Source organism: Sardina pilchardus, chromosome 2, assembly GCF_963854185.1.
Source record: "Sardina pilchardus chromosome 2, fSarPil1.1, whole genome shotgun sequence".
In the NCBI taxonomy this organism is placed as follows: domain Eukaryota; kingdom Metazoa; phylum Chordata; class Actinopteri; order Clupeiformes; family Clupeidae; genus Sardina; species Sardina pilchardus.
The window spans coordinates 6,364,544-6,385,215 of record NC_084995.1 but is presented as its reverse complement, the minus strand read 5'-3'; the positions used below and the strand labels follow the sequence as shown (position 1 = coordinate 6,385,215).

At 42.6% G+C, this 20,672-nt stretch overlaps 2 protein-coding genes across 4 annotated transcripts in view; one reads left to right on the top strand and one right to left on the bottom strand.

Moving 5' to 3' along the window:
• The first annotated feature begins 8,915 nt into the window (after positions 1-8,915).
• LOC134100324 (uncharacterized) lies at positions 8,916-12,156 on the top strand. Of its 2 annotated transcripts, XM_062553457.1 has the most exons (8): positions 8,916-9,039; positions 9,183-9,308; positions 9,438-9,536; positions 9,621-9,870; positions 10,185-10,402; positions 10,547-10,694; positions 10,784-10,873; positions 11,026-12,156. In XM_062553457.1, exons 1-7 carry the CDS (start codon positions 9,028-9,030, stop codon positions 10,849-10,851), a joined length of 921 nt encoding a protein of 306 aa, XP_062409441.1. In that variant the 5' UTR covers positions 8,916-9,027; the 3' UTR covers positions 10,852-10,873; positions 11,026-12,156. The 2 variants fall into 2 exon arrangements, with proteins under 2 accessions (XP_062409441.1, XP_062409433.1); XM_062553449.1 differs by having other exon boundaries at positions 9,183-9,536.
• Positions 12,157-13,043: 887 nt separating this feature from the next.
• The window catches only part of rpap2 (RNA polymerase II associated protein 2), a 73,083-nt gene continuing 65,454 nt past the window's right edge, over positions 13,044-20,672 (bottom strand). For both annotated transcript variants that reach the window (XM_062517354.1, XM_062517353.1), the window contains exons 11-12: positions 20,147-20,215; positions 13,044-13,448 (exon numbers count right to left, since the gene is read on the bottom strand). In XM_062517354.1, coding sequence (XP_062373338.1) covers positions 13,295-13,448; positions 20,147-20,215 — 223 coding nt within the window. In that variant the 3' untranslated portion in view covers positions 13,044-13,294. The remainder of the gene's footprint in view (positions 13,449-20,146; positions 20,216-20,672) is intronic.

The following is a 20,672-nucleotide window of genomic DNA, read 5'->3' as shown; positions in this document are numbered from 1 at the left end:
GTCGGCGCAGATGGCGTTTCCACAGACCCTGAAAAGACTGCAGCGGTACAGGACTGGCCGGTACCCACAACTGTGAAGGAGGTAAGATCCTTCTTGGGATTTGTGGGTTACTACCGCCGTTTTATACCAGGGTTTTCCAAGCTGGCGGCGCCTCTGCACACCCTGTTGAGGGGAGTACCTGCGGCATCACGTGGGCAGGTCCAGTGGTCCGATACGTGTCAGGAGGCCTTTGACGGACTGAAACGTGCCTTGGTGGAGGCGCCAGTGCTAGCCTACGCCGACTACACCCTGCCGTTCCGCCTCTATACGGATGCAAGCCTCCAGGGCCTAGGAGCAGTCCTCGCGCAGGTGCAGGGAGGTAAAGAGAGAGTGATTGCTTATGCCAGTCGGAGTTTGCATGACACAGAGAAAAACGACAACAATTACAGTGCTTTTAAAGCCTACCTTACATTGCCAGACTTTGCAAAGATTTGGAAAAGATTTTTGAAAGACTACAGTCTCAGACCCTCTCACATCTAAAGACAATTCATTGAGTTTTTAGTCACAGACTAGTCACAGGCCAGTCTCAGATTAGGATTTTGCAAAGACTGTGGTCACTATTTACAAGACTGCTGCTAGATTCCTTCAAATTATTTCCATCGTGCACTAGGCTATACGTCATCATCAACAGGAACTCACATGATAGGCTACTCATATCAAAGTAATTTTTTTCGCGTTTCTGCAGCATTGTTTGATAGTGTGACATCACTAACAGATATAGAGTTGTTCTGTCACGTAGAATAGCCGACTAATAAATTATAAGAAATGAAATAACAAATAATCATAGGCTACAGCTGTAGCCTATTTTGCCCCTTCCGTTTTCGTGTTCGTCGACCGAGGTCACTATTGGTTTTTAATGTTCACGTCACTATTTGCATGAGCCACGACTGAAAAGACTTACGATAATATCAAACATGTTTGATATTGTCGTAACGGCAAAACTAGAAAAAGACTGACTCCGACGGACTTAAAACCGCTAAGATTGGCACCTTACACTAAACGATTTAGATGACGGGAGCGCGCCGAGATTCTAGTACAACTGGCAAGATTTCCGCCCGATTTTGGAAAAGTAGTCGGCGACTGTTAAAACAGACCAAAATCGTGCAATGTAAGCCAGCCTTAAGTTGGAACTGTTAGCCTTGAAATGGGCTATAACGGAAAAACTATTTATGGGGCATGAAGTTTATAGCATTCACAGACCATCGACCTCTCCTGCACCTGAAGACTGCCAGGTTGGGGGCTGTGGAACAGCGATGGGCAGGCCAGTTGGCCTGCTATGACTTCACACTGCACCACAAGCCGGGGCGGGAACACCTGAATGCCGATGCCCTCTCACGGCAGCCCGGCTTGGCTGTGGTGGGACAAGTTGGTACCGGGGACGGTGTGGATTGGGCGGAGCGGCAGGGGCAGGACCCAGCACTGGCCCAGGTGAGACAGGCGTGGTTGTCAGGGGTGGCACCTACCACAGAGGTGCGAGAGGCATGGCCGTGGGCTAGCCAAGTGCTGCTCCGGAACTGGGACAGGCTGAAGGTGCAACAGGGGGTGCTCCTGTATCAGGTGACTGGAAAGGAGGGGTGGGCTGTGGTGGTCCCGGAAGCTGAGCGCCACGCCATCTGGAGGGAGTACCACGAAGCTCTGGGGCATAATAGAGGGAGGCGGCTGGTGAGTGCACTCCAGATCCGGTTCTTCTGGCCAGGGTTGAAGAGGGATGTGGAAACCTGGGAGAAGCAGTGTCCAAGGTGCCTGGTCGGGTCAGCAGGACGCAGTGAGTACCCCCCTTTATGTAGTATAAAGACTTGCTATCCGTGGGAAGTCCTAGCAGTTGACTTTTTGTCACTGACGCCCGACCTTACGTGCTGGTGGCTGTCGATCTGTTCTCCCGCTATGCGTTCGCAGTACCGACTCGGGATCAGACGGCAGAGACGGCTGCTCGCCTGTTGTGGAGAGAGGTGTTCCAGTGTTATGGGTGCCCTGAGCGATTACTGTCTGACCAGGGCCCAGCATTCGAAGCCACCCTTCTCCAGGAGCTATGTAGAGCCTATGAGTGCAAGAAAATCCGCACTACCCCATATCGCCCCCAGGATAATGGGGCCTGTGAACTTTGGAACCAGACGCTGCTGGGACTATTGAACACCTTGACACCCGCCGAACAGCAGCGATGGACAGAGCACCTACTGGATCTGTTGCAAGCCTACAACAGCACTCCGCACAGCAGCACTGGCTTTGGCCCCCTTCTTCGTGCTATTTGGTCGGCACCCCCGGCTCCCTGTGGACCAATCATGGGGAGTGGGCGATAATGTGGATGGCGGCAATGGTGGTGGGTGGCTTTGGAGTCATCGGCGCAGGCTGAAGAATGCGATTGAGGAGGTGCAACGAAAAGCGGGACAAAGGCAGGAACAAGACCAACGAAGGCATCAACATAAGGTAAGGGGGCTGCCCTTGGTGCCAGTGGAGAGGGTCCTGGTAAGGAGCTTCAGGCGGCGGGCCCACGGCAAGTTGGACCATACTGGAACCCAGGACCCCAGGTGGTGGTAGGACAACCAGATCCTCAGGGGCCAGTGTACCAGGTGCGCCCTGAAGGCCAAGACGGGCCACTCCGCACCCTTCATCGCTGTCATCTGCGCGTCTGCCCCCCTGGGTGCGAGCTGCGACCTCCGGAGACTGCAGGTGAGCGAGTGGGGGGGGCAGGTCCAGATGTGTGCCCTAGGTGGGGGGGGCGGGTGCTGGGTTGGCCTGGGTTGTTGCCTTCAGGGGACCCGCAGGGAGTAGAGGCTTATGAGGCCAGCTGAGGCTGAGGCCCCCATGCAGGACTTAGAGGGTATGGAGGGGGGTGAGCCAGAGGAAGTAGATGGAGCCCTGCGGAGGTCTCAGAGGGCCAACCTCGGGCAAAAGCCAGTTCGGTACTGTCCATAGATGGTCGTGTGTATGTTTATATCTGTCTCACCTGTGTTTTGATTGTGTCTTGTGCTCGTAACATTTGCTGATGAGCTAACTGGAGGCCAGACGCCAGTAATCAGGACCGGGCCAGCAGCTGATCGGCGAGGGACGTTTGCATTGGCTGACTGTGGTATAAAATCTGAGTGAGTGACTGAGGCTGGCTAGTTCGGCTGGGCAATGGCTTAGCGATCTGTTTACTTCCTTCTCAGGCAGCGGCTCGTGGAAGACAGGCGGCGGAGGAGATCGGGGTTGGCTGTTGATGTGGCACATTCAATCCGACTTCAAGGAACGTAACTATGCCTGCAAGTGACTGTGTGAGTGGGTCTGGTAGCGTCGCTGGCCTTGGATTCTGAGCCTGTGTGTTTTCCTCTCCCGCTAGACTGCAGCGAGTGGGCGGAGCTTCCGGGTGCGTGTGAGGGTACGTTCCAGCCTAGCAGTGAGCAGAAGAGGACGTGGGAACGTTCAAACGGAACTTTCTTCTGAGCTCTTCACGCTGCGCCCTGGGAGGACTACTGGCCGCCAGTTAAGTGCACGGATGTGCTGTGGACATTCAAGCTGGTTATGACCTGTGCTGTGTAAATGTGATGGTGGGTTATTGTCAATTTATTTTTGGTTTGTGGTTGTTTTGTTTGGTTTGATTTTGGGGGATTCAGTGAGTTGGCTGTGGCCGAGCCAATGGGCCCCCCCATGTGTAAGACTTAATTTTCTGTTTGTGTGTCTATTTGGGGACTTGACCTCCCGGCAGGAGGTGATCTGAGGGCTGAAGCAGTGGACCCTATGACTTTGCTGTGCTAAATTAGCTAGCCTTGTGGTGATTCTACATTTGGAGTGGGTTTTAAATAGTGGCTTAGCCAAGCCTTGTGGTGGTATGGACTGTTATATTGTGTGTTTCACTGGGCTGTTTTCTATTGGTTGATGAGTTGTAACTGCCTACTGCTGCAGAATGTATGATGGAAAGAGACTGCGGGGTCCTTAATAAATATTGGTCATCTGCACTTGTGTGTCCGTGTTGCTTGTGGTCAGGGGGTCCTAAGAAGTTCCTGTTAGGGGAACAGAAAATTGGGTTGTGCTCAGGGACTAAGAATCCCCCTTAAAATCAAACCGGCCTGTTTGGTCGCGACACATGTCCTAACTAAGTAAGACCTACGTAACACAGTTTGAATTAAGTTTCTACGTTAAACGGTTCAAGCTGAATTGCGTGCGTTAGAAGAAGAATAATAATAAGAAGTTGCGGAAGAAGTCTTGGAACCATTTGTAGTATAGAGTGTGCAACATGTAATTGCAAAGCAAAGCACAGAGACAATGTTGGGCAAAAAGTCGTGTGTGTTTGTGTGTGTGTGTGTTTGTGCGTCTATGTCTGTGTTTGTGCTTGTGCATTTGCCTCGCGTTGCCTAGCATCTCCACGTTGTGCAACGTGGATATCAGGCTTGCTAAACGATCGACCGTCATCTCCCAAAGTCAGATATTCTCCTTCAGAATCAGAATCGGCGAAACACTTCGCCCACGTCTCCCCCTGTGATCACCACTAGAGCTGGGAGCGGAGATGAACTTGTGTGTGTTGTGCTTCGTAAACACTGCCGTGCATGGAGGCACTGTGGCCGGCGTGGTAAAACGAGTGAACACTAACGCGGGTCCCTGCGCTATTCTCACCACTCCTGCCACGTCTAACACATCCATGAATACTCTCATCTATGTTGGGCAAAGGGTCGTGTGCGTGTGTGTGTGTGTGTGTCTGTGTTTGTGCTTGTGCATTTTCCTCGTTTGGCCAAGCATCTCCACGCTGCGTCTTTAGATACTAGGCAAAGACGTGGCTATCAGGCTTGCTAAACGACCGACCGTCATCTCCCAAAGTCAAATATTCTCCTTCAGAATCAGCGAAACACTTTGCCCACGTCTCCCATGTGATCAGCACTAGCGCTGGGAGCAGAGATGAACTTGTGTGTGTGCTGTGCTTAGTAAACACTGCCGCGCATGGAGGCACTGTAGCCGGAATGGAAGCTTAGAACGAGCCACGTCTAACACATCCATGAATACTCTCATCTATGTTGGGCAAAGGGTCGTGTGTGTATGTGTGTGTGTCTGTGTTTGTGTTTGAGCATTTTCCTCGCTTTGCCCAGCATCTCCACAGGTTGCCTTTGCCTAGTAAATTACAAGTGGCTATCAGGCTTGCTAAACGACCGACTGTCATCTCCCAAAGTCAGATTTTCTAAAGTCAGAACTATCTCCGGTTTCTCATCCACAAGTTTGAGTGGGATTTCCTCGAACATTTTGCATTGAAACATGACGTCATTGTGCTCTCGGGGCGAAGTATGGGATGTCTGCCAACTAGTGGTGGGGAGTATATATGAGATTTAGCACTCTACTTGGAGAAAACAGCTGTTTTATTCAGTAATGCGTGATGTCGCAATGTGGCGACTTTGGCGCCTAAAGGGTTAACTATGGTAACAATGATAACCAGGTTGATTAGCTAACTTAGCTAATGATTACTAGCGGTTATGCTAAAATGCTAACAATGCTAACTATGGTAATGATGCTAGCTTTACTAACAATGCTAACCAGGTTGATTAGCTAACTTATTTGATGATTTCTTGCAGTTATGCTAAAAATGCTAACTATGCTAACAATGTTAACTACGCGAACTATGCTAACCAGGTTGATTAGCTAACTTAGTTGATGATTTTTTGCAGTTATGTTAAAAATGCTAACTATGCTAATCATGCTAACTAGCTAACTTGCTAGTGAGGACTTGTATTTTTAAACATTTGTTGCATTGTGGCCACTATCAGGAAACAAGAAGTTACTGCGGTATAATCATGTTGGTTGCTATGGAAACGGTCATAAACGCTTAATTTTAATGGTTGCTATGTTGGTTGCTAGGTACATGGAGGTTTCAGGTAGTTGACTGGAGGCATAGTTGATGATAACTGACAGTTGGAATGGTTGAACAGTTAAATAGTTGAGTAGTTTCAATGGTTAAATGATTTAATAGTGTATTATATGTAGTCTTCAGAGAGATTGTATGCTTAAAGCCTGAGAGAAACTGACAGTTGGTGCCCAGGTGGCTGACCAGCTGGGGTAACATTCTAATTGCTGACGTGATGTCATAATGAGCAATGTTAAGTCTATGGGGAAATTGTTAATAGTTTTTATTTAATAGTTCAAAAAGTATAACAGTTACAAAGTTGAAAAATACAAAGCACACATGGCATAAGCAAGACCTACGCAACAACGTTTGAATGAAGTTTCTACGTTAAACAGTTGAAGCTGAATTGCGAGCGTTAGAAGAAGAAGTTTAACTAGAAATGCAATTCCAAAGAATTACCAGTGCATGAAAATGCAAAAATAGATAGATAATGTAGATATGGTTACTAAGGTGTAGCTAGGGTAAACATGGTTGTTGCATAGTTTACAGAGAGTTGATAATGTGAAGGTAGACAGTTTGAAGCTGAAACATTCCAGTTCTAACTTAACTAATGATTTCTATTCATGCTAAAATGTTAACTATGGTAACAATGATAACCAGGTTGATTGGTTAACTTAGCTACTGATTTCTTGCAGTTATGGTAAAAATGTTAACGATGCTCACAGTGCTAACCAGGTTGATTAGCTAACTTAGCTAATGATTTCTAGCAGTTATGCTAAAAATGCTGACTATGGTAACAATGCTAACTTTACTAACAATGCTAACCAGGCTGATTAGCTACACTTAACTGATGATTTCTAGCAATAATGCTAAACATGCTAAAATTGCTAACAATGCTAACCAGGTTGATTAGCTAACTAAGTTGATGATTTTTTGCAGATATGTTAAAAATGCTTACCAGGTTGATTAGCTAACTTAGCTAATCATTTCTAGCAGTTATGCTAAAATTGCTAACTATGCTAACCATGCTAACTTGCTAGTGAGGACTTTTATTTTGAACCATTTGTTGCTAGGGTATCCATGGTGGCCACTATCAGGAAACAAGATGTTTCTGCAGTATAATCATAAACGGTTATAAAGGCTTAATTTCAATGGTTGCTATGTTGGTTGCTAGGTACATGGAGGTTTCATGTAGTTGACTGGAGGCATAGTTGATGACAACTGACAGTTGGAATATTTGAACAGTTAAATAGTTGAGTAGTTTCAATGGTTAAATGATTTAATAGTGTATTATTGCAGTGAGGACTTTTATTTTGAAACAGTTGTGGACAAAGGAAACAGTTAAACAGGATATGTAGTCTTCAACTATGGTAACAATGATAACCAGGTTGATTGGTTAACTTAACTACTGATTTCTTGCAGTTATGGTAAAATTGTTAACTATGCTAACAGTGCTAACCAGGTTGATTAGCTAACGTAGCTAATGATTACTAGTAGTAATGTTAAAAATGCTAACTATGCTAGCAATGTTAACTATGGTAACAACGCTAACTTTACTAACAATGCTAACCAGGTTGATTAGCTAACTTAGCTGATGATTTCTAGCAGTAATGCTAAAAATGCTAACTATGCTAACAATGCTAAATTTGTTAACAATGCTAACCAGGTTGATTAGCTAACTTAGTTGATGATTTCTTGCAGTTATGCTAAAAATGTTAACTATGTTAACAATGCTAACCAGGTTGATTAGCTAACTTAGTTAATGATTTCTAGCAGTTATGTTAAAAATGCTAAATAAGCTAACAATGCTAACTATGCTAACCATGCTAACTAGCTAACTTGCTAGTGAATACTTTTATTTTGAAACATTTGTTGCTAGGGTATCCATGGTGGCCACTATCAGGAAACAAGAAGTTACTGCAGTACAATCATGTTGGTTGCTATGGAAACGGTCATAAATGCTTAATTTTAATGGTTGCTATGTTGGTTGCTAGGTACATGGAGGTTTCATGTAGTTGAATGGAAGCATAGTTGATGATAACTGACAGTTGGAATCGTTGAACAGTTCAATAGATGAGTAGATTCAATGGTTAAATGATTTAATAGTGTATCATTGCAGTGAGGACTTTTATTTTGAAACAGTTGTGGACTGAGGAAACAGTTAACAGGATATGTAGTCTTCTGAGAGACTGTATGCTTAAAGCCAGAGAAACTGACAGTTGGCTGCAGGTGGCTGACCAGCTGGAGTAAGATTCTAATTGCTGCCGTGATGTCATAATGAGCAATGTTAAGTCTATGGGGGAAATTGTAATAGTTTTTAACTAATAGTTTAAAAAGTGTAAAAGTTACAAAGTTGAAAAATACAAAGCCCACATCATGTAAGTAAGACATACGTGACAACATTTGAATGGAGTTTCTACGTTAAGCGGTTGAAGCTGAATTGCGTGCGTTAGAAGAAGAAGAAGAAGAAGAAGAAGAAGAAGAAGAAGAAGAAAAAGACTTTGGAAGAACAGTACAGTGCATTTTCATGCACTGTAATAAGAAGAAGACTAGGAAGAACAGTACAGTGCATTTTCATGCACTGTAATAATAAGAATACTTTGGAAGAACAGTATAGTGCATTTTCATGCACTATAATAATAAAAAGTTGAAGAAGCCTAGGAAGAACAGTACAGTGCATTTTCATGCACTGTAATAATAAGAAGAAGCCTAGGAAGAACAGTACAGTGCATTTTCATGCACTGTAATAATAAGCCTAGGAAGAACAGTACAGTGCATTTTCATGCACTGTAATAACAGTACAGTGCATTTTCATGCACTGTAATAATAAGAAGAAGCCTAGGAAGAACAGCACTGTAACTAGCTAGTTCATCAAGTTTATGCTATGGCGCTAGTTAGCATTGGTAGGTGTCGTTAACTAGCATATTTTTTACACAAATGTTGCTGTTGCAACGCAGATGGAATATTATCCTCCCTTGTAAGTCGTTTTGGATAAAAAAAAAAAACATCTGCTTAGAGCTAAATGACTAGCAGCTAAATGGAGATATTGACCTGTGTGTGATTTATACTCAACAGCAGCTAATATCACTGAGGATATCCTGCACACACTATCTAGAGATGACATTAGGGATCTCTTTCCTGGTCCAGAGCACTTTCTTCGACGAAAAGATGTTTGGCTCAAAATCCACATGGAGGACCATGTAAGAAGCACTACAGTAACTAGCACTTAACTACTGTTAATTAAGCAGTCACAAGATTCATTTATTCTGGTAGCCTACATATCTTGTGTACTCATTTAGTTATGTTAATATTTTTATATTTTTGTTGATGTTCTTATTTACAGGTGGATGAGGACCCCTCTGCAATGGCTAGGTCATCAACGGCTCCATGTGATGTCGTGTCTCCCAGCAATGCTTTAAAATTCTCCAGTATGCAGTATGTTATCTTTACTGACAGTGAGCTTGAGCAGGTGAGACGTTCATATTTTGAGAAGCAGAGACTTGGAAAAGAACAAGAGGTCACTTTGTCGAAGGAGCTTTACTGCCGCCTCGTCCGAAACACAATGACAAACATGATAGCCATTGCCTGTGCATCTCAGGACTCCCGTTATCCAACAAAACATAAGGTCACTTCCATGGCTAAGCGTCTAGTAGAGTATTACCCAATGATAAAGGACAACTCATCAGACAGTGTGTGGGTATGCACAAATTCTTGTCATTATAGTTTTAGAGATGAAAATGGCGTTGCTTTGCCTGTCTAAATGAGATGTATATCTTTACAGGAAGATGTGTCTAAGAGACTCATGAAGAGACTATCAAACATTAAAAGTCCTGTCAAATCCAAAGCCCCACCTGCCAAGAAGCAGCGCCAAGATGGGGATGCTGATGAGAGTCTTAGCTCTACCATGAGTGATTGTGATTCCAGCGCTTCTACAGTCATCTTGGAAACATCACTCAGGGCGAGTACCCCGAAAAGGGACAACCAAGTATCACAACTGGGGGACAGCGAAGATGAGCCATACACACTCACAGGTATATTACATTTGATTTGCATGTCAAACTATTTGGATTAAGTGGGTTTCAGGTAATATAGTTTGAGTGGTAGGTTGCATTTTATTGTAATACAGTCTGCCTGCACTGCAGTCTCTTGTTTTCCTTATTTTCAACTATGCCATCAGAGGTCATTAGCTGAAATGTGTAAAATTATCCAGTGACCAATGACCATTAGTCTTACCAAAGAACCTACACTACCGGTCAAAAGTTTACCGTTGGCTGTAAAAAAGTTACAATTACAGCCAGGCAGATCTCTGATGAACCGTGATAGCTTTTTTCTCTATTCTTTGCAGTTCCTGAGCCTATGGATAGAGAAAAGACGCAGGCGCAGCATCATCACACACTGCAGATGATGTTTAAGTCGAAGAAGCCTAATAAGGCTGCTGTCTCACAACTGCTTAACCTAGAGTTTTCAGTCCGTAGAAAGTTTATTGATTCGGATACCATCAGAGAGCAAGATAGGCCTGGCAAGATACTTGAGGCCTACCCATGCTTCCGGGATCTGGACCATGTAAGACAACTTTTATCAGCCATACAACTCTTCTCTCTATCTCTCTTTCCCCTTTTTTCTCTCATCTTTCAATCCTCTCTCATCCCGGTTATTACTATTGAAACAGTAATTAGTTTTCTCTGTTGTGTTTCTTTTCCATTTCAGATCATGGATGAGTTTCGTCGAATTGTTGAAAAGGACAACATTGACTTCTTGAAAGACTTGAGAGAAAGATGGGATTCGTTCTATGGTAAGGTCCAATACTATGGAGTGGTGAAGCATGTAATGAAGGCCCCCCTGACCATGGACGGCGGTGAGTTATATGGTGTGGTGGGTTTAGTGATGAGAATATTGAGTTCAGTGCTTATTTTTCATATCTGATTTTGTTTTCTTTTGATCTAGTTGAACATGCCATCGCCGTCTTCACCGCAGCTCTTTCCATCAAACTCGAAGGCGCGCAGCCAAATTGAGGCAATTTTCCACGTTTTAACGGTGGGTCAGACATAAGTTATGTTTCCTTTGTAAGGGCTGGTGTACACACATGCAAACATGGCTCAAACTGACAGAGGCTAAAACATCAATTGCATGTAAAACAAACTACGAAACAGCAGTCATGTTTGATTTTGTCCACTTTCTCTTTGCAGCCCTCGGAGAATCCGGACGCTTTCCTGCGCACACAAGCATACCCAGTTGTCCTGTTGGGAGAAGAAAACTGCCTTCTCGCCATTGGAGCAACAACATTGTGCACGTTTCCACCCAAGAAATTTCATGAAACGCTACTTTACCTCATGGGCTGCTACTAAGTTTTCCACCTACGTTATCCAAAGACAATCTGCACACTCCTCTCGGTGATACAGACTGAAGTGGTCGGGGACAGACTCCATGATGGTTATGTCACCCCTTCCTACAGGAAGGCCATTGGAGAGTGGAAGGCCTTCTCAGAATGAATAGGTGTTAAACTGACACTCTTTCACATGTTCTATTCCTCTTTCTATGTTTCTTTCCCCTTCTTCTCTTTCATCTCTCTCCCTCCTTTGTTCCCCTACTCTCTGTCTTCCCACCCCCAACTCTCTGTCCCTCTTTCTCCCTCTCTGTCCACTCTCCCTCTTTCTCTATCTTTCAACTGCTCAGTCTCGCTATCTCTTTCTATCTCTGTCCCCTTCCTCTTTCTATATTTCTCTGACTCTCTTTCTCCTTCAATTATCTCTTCCTCCCCTTTCTCTTCTCTTCTTCCTCACCTCTTTCTACATCTCTCCCTCCCTTCCTCTCTCTTTACCACTACCAGCCTAATTAAGCATCATGGAGATTGTTTTATTGTGGGGTTCTTGTTTATTTGTTTTTGTTTTTCCTTCAGAAATACTGTTAATGTGAATCTGTTGTGATGAGAGTTTGCCTGCCCCAACCTGTTCACATGTTGGTTTAAAAGTGATCATTGATGTACTTTGATACTCCAAGATCATAGTGAAAGTTTGCTTTTTGTGGCATGTGCGCCCTAAGAGATGTTACATGGTTTGTAACCAACTGTGGTAAGAAGTAAAAAAGCCTAAAATTCAGCTTGTGCACTGCATTGATGGTAGCCCATATTGTCTCATTTCAAGATCATTTTACTTACCATGTTCTTCTCAATACAAGAGGGAATTTCTGAATATAAGCACCACAAGCTATTTGTACAGGCTAATATCAAGCAAAACATTCTTATTTACTGTTTTTTGATTCAAGACTTATTGTCTACTATAAGCAAATGTCCCTTCTTTCCAGCAATAAAAGCTTGTGAACTGCTTTGATGGTAGCCCATATTGTCTCATTTCAAGATAGTTTTACTTAACATTTCTTCTCAATACAAGAGGGAATTTCTCAATATAAGCACCACAAGCTATTTGTACAGGCTAGTATTAAGCAAAACATACTAATTTACATTTTTTTGATTCAAGATGTATTGTCTACTATAAGCAAATTTCCCTTCTTTCCAGTTACTGAATATGAGCTATATCACCTTATTTTGAGTTAAAGGTTGGCCTAGTTTTAAGAATGCAGGTGGCAAGAATTTTATACTAACTTCAAGAATTCTTAACAAGAAAAAAATGCTTACCCCATTGGCAGATTTTTTTGCTTGAAATACATGATTTTAACCTCATTTCAGGGATTTTTTTCTTGTTTCAAGAGGGGCATTTTTTGCAGTGTATGACGGTAATGTGTCACACAGCAAGGCCAGAAATGTGAATTTGTAAAACAGCGGAGGCCTCATTTTGACCAAAGCCATTGTAACCAACAGCATTCCCGTTTATACATATACAGAGGACTAGAGAGTTGTTTTTCAGCTGGTCTTGCAACCCTGCTGATGGCACAACTCAGTCTTGGGCCTGTCTTGGACTACAGGAAAATATCTGACCTCTAAGTATGTTTGTCTAAAGAAAAATTATAATCTGCTCGTGTTTCATATACATTCTGAAGTCTACCTGTGAGAAATACTCACATTGTGAGCCTGTTGTAGAAGTTAATGCAACCTGGGATATCTGATGCATTCTGGGATGGGATGCACCCACACCCCCTGCTCTCAGAATAACAGAGATGTCCTAATGATTCAGGGGGTTCCAGATTAATGCCTACAGTGTGTTTCATGTGACAGCTACTGTACTCACTACAATTAAATCACATTTCCCAATTCCAGTCAAGAAGGCACATAAAACATTCATTTTATTTAAAAAAAAATACAGAATATTCTCACAAGCATGACAATGGGTCGATCAGACTTTCTAAGCTATGTGATTAAATATGTGTCTCATGTCTCATGTCTCACTTTTATATCATTTGAATTCTCTTTCAACGTATGGTCAATACGTGTTCCCAAAGTTCTGATTGGGAGATCTGATGGTAAATCCTGGTGAATAGTAGTACTTCTGGTCTCTGAAGGCATTACTGGTGGAATTCAGCTTGGGGGTAGAATACTCTAATGAGGCCGTGTAGGTCCTGTTCAGTCAGTTGTACTTCTTTCATGAGAAACAATATGAACTCCTTTGCTGATGGACAGGTCAAACTCTCCCTCAGTAGTGGAGACACTTTGCTTAAGCTAACCCAAAAAACAAACAGATGAAGAAAGATTTGTTAGGCACTTGATCATCTTGTTAATCCAAAACCAACAGGATGGGTTATAATACAACAAACATTGTATTCTGATCTATGTTTACATTTGCAAGGGGTTTCACAATTATTTTGGCAAATGATCAATCAATTGGAACACTCCTAGGTGAATCCTAGGCCCAAGGGTTCTCCAGAGAGAGATACACCAATTATAATGGCATAACAGTGAAGCTTGCACATGAAATGATGATCCAAGACTTAAAGGTACAGTCAGTGATTGTGCATAATGTCATGTTTGTTTCTGTTTATATAATACATCTCTGAGCAGACATTTCTGTCCAAATCAATGAATAACTGTTTGTTTCCATTTTTTGGAGTTTGGGCTGCCGAGGACACAAGTTACCAACACTCAAGAACAGTTTGTGATGTGTTAATCAATTAAATTTCCAACCATTTCACAACAGCTAATTATGGAGTAGGCTGTAACAACTAGCCCGCTTGCCTGCGAGACTCGGCTGTGAACTGTACCGGTTTCCTTATTTGGGCTTTACCTTGCCAGGTGTTAGCGTATGACAGAAGGGTTGAAAAAATTGAAAGTAAGTGATTGTGTATGTGTCGGGTGTACGGCAACCTAGTAGATGTCAGACTAAAAGAAAATGAATGGATCAGTGATTTTCGAATGAAGTATGATGGCTATGCAAATTGCGAGAGTTTTCCGGGAGAAACAACAAAACGGGAGGGCGGCAGGAGATTACCTTAAAATCCGAGAGAAACAAGGGGAAAACGGGAGTTGTGGCAGGTACAGTTTGCTCTAGCCTTCCACCCATAAACTGAAAAATTGTTTTCACCTCGACGTCTCATAACACCTCTTCCTCTCAGTTTTTGGTGATTTGGTGAACGAAAACAGCGCCACTTATAGGCCTGGAATATGAAGTAGTGTGTTGAGTCGTATTGAGATGAATCCGTTTGGACGCAAATACTCTTGAATTGAAACGCTGCCAGGGAGGGGGGGGGGGGGGGGGGGGGGATGTCTAAGTGGCCTAAGTCTGTGAGTCTTTAGTTCTTAGGGCTCACATTGGGATTGGGCCATTTTTATTTTAAATTGTTTTATTTGATTTTTAAATAACACAAATTCAAAAAGCATACTATACAAATTGATGTGTATCTCACTACAGCAAGCTGACAGCTCGACGTAGCTTTCATGTTTGTGTAGGCCTACCTGCCCTGAAAATGGCAATATAAGAACCATAGTGGAGGGATACTTTGGGGCTGAGCAATTTACAGAAATAGGTGGTGTACGGTGTACATTTTAGGACATCCTCAGACTCAGGTGTCAGACTCAGAAAAACATCCGTCATCTTCAGACAAAACTGCCTCAGCATCAGGGCGGACGGGGGGTGGGGGGTGGGGGTTGGGGGGGGGGGGGTCATATAAAGAAAACTTTTTTATGTACAGTATATATATTATTCTACATAACACATATACATGTATGATGTATGTAAACACAAACATACGCACATGACGACCGGCTCTGGCATCGTCAACGACCTCATCTGAGCACGGCACTGTGCACACACACACACACACGCACACACATAGATACACATACATGTACACACATATACACACACATATACACACACACAGAGCCCTCCCCCCTCCTACACACACAGGGGAGAATACATATTTGAACCCATGCTTAAGTTTTAAGTTGACTAAAAAGAGGAATAGAAAATCATCATACATTTTCTTCCTTAAATACAGGGGGCATAAGTAGGCCTGTTTTGACCCTTATGTCAATTCCCATAGGTGCAGGAGGATTTTTTTTAATATGCCTATGTTTTTATTTTTAAAGGCCAGCTATTTCATGGATCCAGGATACTATGCATCCTGATAAAGTTCCCTTGGCCTTAGGAATTAAAATAGCCCTACATCATCACATACTCTTCTTCACCATAGCTAGATATTGCATGGTGTTTTTTTCCAGTTAGCGTATTAGTCTGCTTGATGCTCTTTGAGCTCAATGCAAATCAATGCGCGTCCTGCGTTCTACAGAGGGTGCATAAAACGTTATTTGCACACCTATGACCTAGATCCAATTTGTTTGCCGTATCACACTGGAATAGCCTATTAATTTGCCAAACTCGTTGTGAAGTTTAAATGAACGGTCACGTTGCATCCAAGCTGTAGACGTTCAGAACATAACATTGTCGCACATGACGGTGGTTGATTTTAGCTAGTTGGATGGCATATAGGGCAATTAAAATAGCGATGTTTCAAAGATAAGGTTCATAGAAAAGAGATAAAATTTACTGGCTTTTGGCCATAGCAATAATCCATTTAGAACTAGTAACGGCAGTTTGTACTGCAAGTTTAGAAATTAGTTGATATGTAGTGGAAAGAAGTAGCCTAGTTCTACTAGTAACAAGACAACATATTTTTAGCGATTTAAACCAGAGATTGTCTAGTTACACCGTCTCTGTTTAAACGTTTACACCATAACAGGAAATTAACACAAAACAAATGGTAACAGTGGAATAAGTGGGATAATGGACTCCACGGCGTTCGGTCCAAGAAATAAAAGCACTTCGAAGGGGCTGTTTTACCTCTACGTTCATATTTGTGAACCGAACGCGGTGTCGTCCCTGACAAAAATGACTAGCGCCTCGCGCGGTAGCCAGGCGTCTTATCCAAACGTCAACTTTGCGCTGTGTTCAAGATTCTGAAGCAAGTGCTAAGACTCCGATTGGCCCAGAGAAGTGTCAATTACAAGAATTAGCCAATAATGTTTCACAATTCTAGCCTGCATTGCATACAGATTAAGGGCAGCCTTCACCCCCCCCCCCCCCAAATAAAAACTCTCCGGTTCTGCGCGATTCACGTGAATGACTAGCCTGGCTAACGCCTACCACTTCTCAAATGAGACGTGGTCTGGCAACCAGACGTTAATTTTCTCGTATTTGAAAAAATGCCCAGATCCGTTCATTGGGCGCCACAGATGTCTATCAAATGCGCATAGCTCACCTAACTCGTTCGTATGCAACGCTAAGGGCTGCCATTGACATCAGTGTAAATCCTTTGGCGTTGAATGTAGACGCAAGAAGGCAACGGAAACTTCTCGGATGTTCTGTGATTGGTTCGCCAACATCAGGCGAACATTTGGGCGTTAGTTTCCAGACTGGCTTAGCAGCGGGATTGAAATCATCGCGCACGGCAGTATGGGAACACCCAGGCTAGTGAATGACCCAATTGACCAAGAAAACGGCGATTGTCGCCGAAAAGCGACAAGTTTGCAGGTCTGTTCATCTGATGTCTGACATCTGACTATGACATCTGAGGCAGTTTTATCTGAGGATGACAGAGGTTTTCCTGTGTCTGACACCTGAGTCTGAGGATGACAGGGTTTTTCTGACGCTGACACAGTTTTGCCTGAAGATGACAGAGGTTTTTCTGATGCTGAGGCAGTTTTGTCTGAAGATGATGGATGTTTTTATCAGTCTGACACCTGAGTCTGAGGATGTCCTAAAATGTACACCGTAGTGGTGTGTGCCTTACAGAAATAAATGGCCATTTCGAGGGCTGAGAAGCAAAGGGGCGTAAGTGACATTTTGGTCAAACTTGAGTTATATATATCACCTGAAAACTCTTGATGAGTTCTTTCTACCTGACAAAATTATGGGAGTAAAATATTTCTAAATATAAAGTTACTGAACAAAAACCAAAGGTCTTTAACTGTGAACATATAGAAGCAGTTAGATTTGTTTTGGCTCTCCTGTAAAGTTGGTGAAATGTCACTTACGCCCCTTTGCTTCTCAGCCCTCGATTTTTATTTAGTGATAAAAAATGGCTTTTTGACACTTTTTGTGCTCCATATTTATGACACGAGCTAATCTGACATGACTTGTTGCGCAGTAGCACACATGGGCCCTCATTTATGAAACGTGCGTACGACCAAAAACAGGCGTACAACAGGGGTACGCTTGTTTCCACGCAAAGTATGGCATTTGATCAATGTCAACATGATCGGTGCTATACGCTCAAATCTCACGTCTAGTCTGAACTCGCGTACGCAAGTTTTTCAGGCGGCATAGCACCGTGCAGCAGTAAATCGGCGGTGGATTAGAAAGTTGAAGAGTTGAATTCATGGACTATCTCGGACATAACACCTTTCCTGTACATGTGCAGCCTATTGGCTGTAATGTAGCATATTATATTGACACATTTGATGGCTTAGAATAGCCATATAGGAGATGATTACTTTCTCTTTGGCAAACACAACATTCATGAATTATAAGCCTATATTTGAAATTATTTCCAAAGGGCAAATTTCAGTGTCGTATCGACTCGTATGGTTTTGTAATGAATGTATTGTAGTATCATGCGTTCTCTCTACGAAAATCTGTTGCACTTAATTTGCTCTAGTTTCCCGCCTTCCTTGATGACAGCTTCTAGCTGTCAAAATTAACAAGGTTCAGCTGGACGTCACTGTGGCTCAAGATCACTAATGATGTCTTTTGGACGTATAATGCACCTTCATGTCGTAAATTCTAGCTCTGTGTCTCCTCTTTCATCTGACATATCTTTCTGATAGCGGGTTAACGAGTAAATCAAACGAGAGTAATGGTAGCCTAAGCTATATGATATTATTATTTGTTTGTCACTTAGTCTGTTTTTATAACACAGAAGGATCGATGTATTTCATGATTCAAGATTTCTTTAAATTCATACTCGATCGCACAGACAAGTGTTTAGTCTTGTTGGAAAGCCCCGCTTCTGCTCTTTCGTGCAATACTGGTCTCATCTCGTTGCGACTAATAATCGTGGAGCAATGTAACAGAGAAGAATGGGTGTGTGTCAAACAAAGATGTCTTTGAGGCCTTGTAAACATACAAGGCATTTCTGGCCACATTTATAACCTAGGGGACACAATGAAAATAAATTAACACTCCCCTCAATGTCAACACTATTTCTTTGCATTGATGTGGTACTTTAGAGTTGACGAACTCAAGTGATATACAAATTCCTTGCTGCAGACATTGCAGAAGACTTTATTGTAATCAACACCTTATTTTTAACACCATTAGGCATTTTTTTTAAAGTAAATGTTCCAATCAATGATCCAGGCAGCACATTCTCGTCTCCCTATTTAACAGTCTAATGGTTATTGACTATAGAATGGCTCCGGGTCAAAGGTCATCGATTAATCCGCGATATTTTATCTCAAATTAATCAATCTAAATTAATCAGTTATTTTGACAGCCCTAATATTAACTGATATACTTTACACTTCTGTATAGACTTGTGGCTTAATCACACATTTCAGCCTATCACTGAAACAGGAGCTGCGCAATCGCTGTAGGTTTTATTTACTTCCATTTTGCCATCACGCCAGTGAAGGAACTGACAATGGCAGGGGATGGAAAATATTAGCTGACAGATCTGTAATGCTCGCTTGTAGTTCTTGGAAGCTTGTAGCTTGTAAGCTTGTAAATTAAGATGTGTCCACTACAGGAACATGGGGGTCGTTTTTGGGGTCTCATTCCACTTAGGATCTAAAATTTACTTTTTGGTCTATCTGCCAAGTTCGTCCAAGATTTCAGTAATATGAGGTGAAATGAAAAGAGTCCATCATCTCATTCTGAACAGTCAGCAATAAATATTTTCAAAATAGCGGACAGTGTAAGTCAGTGAATTCTGGAAGAACCAACTGTCAAATTTGGTTGCATTGGGTAGACAAGAAACTATTCAAATTGAGAGGCGGATGTTCTGACTTGATAGCCTGACGACGTCATACTCAATTCTTATCAGAATATGAGTCTGAAACTGCTCCATTCAGCTGCGATTATGGGGCGTGATTCAACCGATACAGTGCGGGGGGATAGCTCTGCACTCATTGGATAGACCAAACCAAACAGAACAAGTTATTGGCTGTCAGTATCTGCGAAATCTAAGACAGAAATATGTAGCAGGGTAGGCTATGGAAAACATCCTCCTTCGTTTTTAAAAATAATTCCTTCAAACTGTATGCAATGAACAGCTGGGGAAGTGTGTCGTTAACCCAACGAGCAAACAGACATTTTTAAACAAACGGGAACAACATCACCCAAACATGCTGTTTTAACTGTCTGAAAGTGAAACTGAAGTTTTCCCACATATCCTCGTCGGTCTAAGTGTTCAGAAATAATTGTGCGAATCCGTGATAAAACCTCCGTTTCAATAGCTGAGATAAACGAAAGGCCAAACTGCACAAATTATGCATTCATAGCCATAGCGTTTCTGTTGCAATCAAAATCAACCTAAGCCAACATGGTCTCACACCCAACTCGTTGAACGAGGACGCATGCAGCCGTGAACGTCACTGCTGTTAATCTGTCAATCATCACGTAAAGCCCGCCCTGTGAAATGTGATTGGTCCGAACAGATCTGTATCTCGAATAGTAGCAGCTGAACGGAGCAGTGCCACACCGAAGTTCCCTGCAGAAAAAGAATGGAGGCGGGGCTAAACTTCGGTCTGGCATCCAGGCTACTGACTTGATCCCAATTTATGACATTTTGTCCCAGAGAATAGAGCTCCATAGTGCATATCCTGTATGGAAAGTTGGGCTGACATGTCCTTATCCCCTTTAGATGTAGTCATACATAAACAAAGTACAATGTGGAATTTTAGTTCAAGAAAATTGCACTTACACATGAAGGAATATTACAGCAATCACTGTCCATTCTGGGCCTCTGTGGATGATGTTGGTATTGGAAAGCCTGAGTAAAGATTGATAATAGTTAACTAAATAAAATATGAAGATAATGATGGGTTGACAGGCTATGGGCACTATGCTTAATTATCTGCATGGCTTGTCAGTAAGCGATGTGCTGATTTACTCTTCAGAAAGGCCGTCAAATAGTGCCATATTTTCATATTTTGAGTCTTGAATCTTCAGTGTTGCAAACTTAGGAAAAGTAAGAAGGGAAGAAAACTGTGTGTATTTGCAAATGAATGTGCACAAAATATTTCCACAGGTACATTTCATTGCACAAGCATAAAATATTTTACACAGTTGCAAAACGTTATTACACATGTTAACGTTTTTTCACAAGTTCAAAATATTAATGCCATTAAATTAACTGAAACCAATGAAAAGTAACTACCAGCAGAATTACATTTGGCTTTCCCTGGCTGACTTAATATGGAATTAAATAAGACTCAAATGTCTTGTAA